Source organism: Plodia interpunctella, chromosome 22 (genome assembly GCF_027563975.2).
Source record: "Plodia interpunctella isolate USDA-ARS_2022_Savannah chromosome 22, ilPloInte3.2, whole genome shotgun sequence".
Classification (NCBI taxonomy): Eukaryota; Metazoa; Arthropoda; class Insecta; order Lepidoptera; family Pyralidae; genus Plodia; species Plodia interpunctella.
Genome location: NC_071315.1, coordinates 3,633,829 through 3,638,134, shown reverse-complemented (window position 1 = coordinate 3,638,134; position 4,306 = coordinate 3,633,829). Strand labels below are relative to the sequence as shown.

At 35.9% G+C, this 4,306-nt stretch overlaps 1 protein-coding gene across 1 annotated transcript; it reads right to left on the bottom strand.

Moving 5' to 3' along the window:
- Window positions 1–1,204: 1,204 nt before the first annotated feature.
- Window positions 1,205–3,095, bottom strand: LOC128679694 (uncharacterized). Its single transcript, XM_053762094.1, has 3 exons — window positions 2,778–3,095; window positions 2,055–2,241; window positions 1,205–1,704 (listed from the first exon to the last, which is right to left on the bottom strand). Exons 1-3 carry the CDS (start codon window positions 3,089–3,091, stop codon window positions 1,480–1,482), a joined length of 726 nt encoding a protein of 241 aa, XP_053618069.1. The 5' UTR covers window positions 3,092–3,095; the 3' UTR covers window positions 1,205–1,479.
- Window positions 3,096–4,306: the final 1,211 nt, after the last annotated feature.

Here is a 4,306-nt window from a genome sequence, read left to right as displayed (position 1 = left end):
TAATATGATGATGAGTTGCATAAAGTTGAAATAATTTGAGTTTGTGAAAAATCGGGGCCTACTGAGCTTTTATGGAAGACATTTCTTGGGCAGGACATGTCCTATAGAATAGATAATGTGAAAAAAAATAGAATTATGGTATAGATAGGTACATAAAAACATATGTATCTATGTCAGTGTTGGTTAGTTATGTCTTTCAGCCTATTTATTTATTTATTTATTTATTCGTGCAATGTTGAATGTTTGTGAATTCATGTGTTTGGAATGAAGTTTCCTCTACAATATTGCCTACTTATACTATATTTCCACATCCGCTTATATGTAACCCGAAATCAATAATATACAAATTTGTGAGAGTCAAAAAATTCAACACCTAGTGTGCCCACAGCCTTGAATCTGTGAGTATTTCAGCTCGTATCTGTGGCCAGGTCGTCGATAGCAGCTACCTATATAATATTGTCCATTTATGTACACCTAAATATTGATATATTATTAATATTAATCTAACCTAACTACAGATGCATATACACTTCCTTATCCTTACATTAAAACATCCTCTGTCGCGTCTGTTTGTTCGCGATAAAGTTAAAAACTACTGCACGGATTTTCATACATTTTACACTAATAGATAGTGTGATTCCTGAGGAAGGTTTAGGTGTGTAATTTATTATCCGAGCAAAGCCTGGGCGGGCCGCTAGTGATATTGGAAATGTGAAAGTCTGTCTAAATCTCTCTCACGGCTAAGATAGTTTAAGTTACTTTCAAAGGATTTTTTCTATTTTGATGAAATCCAGAACATAGAAGTTATAGTTAATTCATTACAAAATTACAAATGTATAATGGAAATTAAAGTTGATATATTGTCAAAATTACAAAAATGGATTTACATGAGCTGATAATGAAGACAAATTGTACATTCACCCGTCTAGAGGTGACGTGAATGTCGTCCATGTAAATTTCGAATAGTCGTGGATGTCGTACGACGCGAGTGATAAAAAGCCTTTACAGCTGATAAGCGATAAGAGCATCCCCAGAGGGTTGATGTCTAGCAGGTGGCTGGTCGTAAATTCACATTCTTCTCTTCAAAAATTTGAATAAAAGAATGAGAGAGAAAGGTTTTTTTCAAAATGTCTTCGGATTTAATAAATAGAATCAAGGTTCCATAAAAAGTGTCATTAGTAAAATAATTCATTTTTTGTCATAGAATTTATTTATCTATTTCTCAAATCGTATTACAGTAAAATTCTTGTATATTTATTATTACATTTACGCAGTTTCTGAACAAGTTGAAACAGGAGGATAATATAGGTTTTTAATTTATTTCTATAGTTTATGTTCTTTTCGCCATCTCGCTCTAACAAGGATATTTCGTTCGCGATTGTGATACAAATTTAGTACGAGTGATAGAGAAAATAAAAATTATTGTTCTCGCAATTCCGTGTTGCTCAGAAACGTTCTATATAGTCGAATGTTTTTTTCCTACTTTACTGACGGATTGCTCACCATCCTTAGAGCTTCTTTCGGCAATGGCGTCTGGACAGTAAGCACTCCATCCTTGGACAGAGACGAGATGACATCTTGAGGGTTTACTCCCTTGGGCATCAGGATCTCCTTATGGTATTCCCTGAACACCGTGGAATTGTCGGATTTCTCTTGATGCGTCGCCGATACTATTAAGAAGTCTTCAACGATCTTCACTTTAACCTGCAAAATTTTTTTGGAAGACAGAGTTTTAAATTTACCATAATTTAATAACAACAATTAAAAAAGTTGCACGTCGTTCCAGCTCTACAGCTATCTCCATACCAGAATACCCTCAATCCAATACTCCATTTTGACGTGAAAGAAAGACAAACCAAGAGCACACTTTCAAATTTATAATAATATTAGTTATTGCCCGAGGCTTGAACCGCTGCAAAAAGCAGCTCTCAAATAATAATCAACGCCTTGTTAAAAATCACCTAAATCCAATGTTACGTTTTTACGCGAAAGAAATACAAATAAACGCGCTTTTAATTTTCGGATAAGGTAACCCTAGGAAGAAAGTAACACACCTCTGAGGGGTCAAACGAGCTGACATCGAACTGGAGCTTGAGCGTCTTGACCTCCCCCTCTCCCTCGATAAGGGGGGAGTTGGTGATGCTCTCCAGCATGGTTGGGGCCGAGGTGCGTTCCCGTTGAGCTGATGATAACGCTGAGGTAGCGCTGGTAGTGTGCCCGTAGAGGCACATGAGGTTGTTCCTGGAGATGTAACCGCTATAGTTAGTACGCTCGCAACTAAGGCCAAAACGACAGTCACACGATGTGCCTTCTCGAAGATGTATCACTGTTGCTTTTCGGTTTTACCAGATTATTTCATTTGAAAAATAATTCAAAAAATAGGTAAATTTTCTATGAGTATGCATAAAGTTATGAAGCTATCATAACTGCGGTTATGCGTACGTTACTGGTCTTCCTAATCTGTGGTTCATAGTGTTAAAATCGCCCCTTGCTCTTGTCGATGTAGTTTTCACTCAATCTCCGTTACTTCTTGACTCCGTCCGTTAGTTCTTGACGATGGCGAAACAATGCCTGCCACTACTGGGTTGTTCCCACCAGTTCTACTGAACAAATGGAAACCAATTCCTGTGTTTATAGGTAGTCAATGACAAAGAAATTGCTGGTGGCTACTTACTAGTTTAAATTTTTGCTATATATTATATTAATGTATTCTATTACTCGAAAAGAAGAAATGACTACCCAAGTCATCCTAATTTTTTGTCTACACTTATACTTACGAAAACCTAGTTGTTTCCTGTTCCATCCTCTTCATTTCAGCCGCGAAGCGTTCCTTCATGTTGAGGAAGGCATCGTCAAACAACGTCAAGTCAGTCGTCTGCACTGGCACGACGAAGTTCTTCTGAAGGATGTTCAGGTCTGACTGCCCCTGTCCTGACATCTTGCAGAAGGATTCAGGCAGAAAAATAATTGTATTGCCTGTTTGTTTGCGCACGGGAATTTTGCGAAATTGGTGTCCTAAATTTAGATATTTTTTAAGATTTTTTCTAGACACTATAAAGTGACAAATTGTCAGAACATTTTGTTTATTCATAGAGAAATTTCGTCTATTTTTCTTTCGTATAAATAGTTTTTAAGTGGGCAGCTAAACAAGCAAGACAAGTCAATAGTTCAATCGATTGTACTTATATAGAAAAAACAACATTATTTATTTGCCCTATATCGATGTTTCGTTGGAAAAAATTCTATAATTGTAACAAATTACATCATTTACATTACATTATCATTAAAATATTATTCCAATCGACAAACACCCTCACATCGAATCACAGAGAACCTAATTAACCTCTGACCTTTACCAACATCTCCCATAAAGTTGCTATGTCAGATAACTTCCCCCCAGAGATGTGGTATTTGGCGTGGAGGGCATATTGTCTATTTGTCAGCACCACCCCTGGCGCTATGGCGACCGAATTCTAAACATGAGCCCTATCTCGATGATAGGGCGTGTCGGAGGGTCGACAAACTTCGGATAATGGACAATGATTTTGATTTAATGATGTTGAGATGTAAACCATCTGTTTTTTTTAGTGTTTTACCTCAAATTAGGTGTATTTTAAGCCACTATATTAATAAAAATGTGTTTATTGTTACGTGTTGTTTAATTGTTGAATTTATTTGAAGTGTTGTTTGATTTGATATATTAATTTTCATCAATTAATGCTATAAAACATTTATTTTATGGCATCAAGCAACAAATACATACCTACATCTGCCTAATTTGTTATTATTTTTAAAAATATAATGATACTTTTTGCGCAGGTATAAATTTTAATCTAAATCAGATAATAAATATGGTCACCCTAATGGTGAGGGCGCGAGCGCCAAATTGGCGGGAAAGCTGCTCATTTGACAGATCATTTTTTATTTCTTTTGGAACATTGGCGTATGTTCCGTTGCGCCAATGATTGCCAGGTGGTCGGAGCGAATTACCCGGGCAAATTGTATGGTATGATCGCTGTGACTCATAAATAAGAAGTAAAATGTATGAAATCCTCTATTTCAAAGAATGGAATTTAATTTTACTATAAGTAGCATTCCGAAGAAGATGTCATAAAGAAAATTGGTTTACCTATAGGTGTTCTTTTTAAATGTCTTTCTAAATCTATGATGAAATAAAAAGAACGAGTATACAAATTGAGATATATCTAGTCCTGGTTTAAACCAGTTCCAAGTCAAAGTTTTGTAATAAGACGGTTGTTCCGGTGATAGTGTCACAGCTGTGGAATAAAGCATAACACAGAAATTC

Coding starts and splice junctions, on each gene's coding strand:
- LOC128679694 (XM_053762094.1), bottom strand. CDS start 3,091: ATGAATAAACAAAATGTTCTGACAATTTGTCACTTTATAGTGTCTAGA. Junction 2,242..2,777: donor CAGGAAACAACTAGGTTTTC/GTAAGTATAAGT, acceptor TTACATCTCCAG/GAACAACCTCATGTGCCTCT. Junction 1,705..2,054: donor GCTCGTTTGACCCCTCAGAG/GTGTGTTACTTT, acceptor AAAATTTTGCAG/GTTAAAGTGAAGATCGTTGA.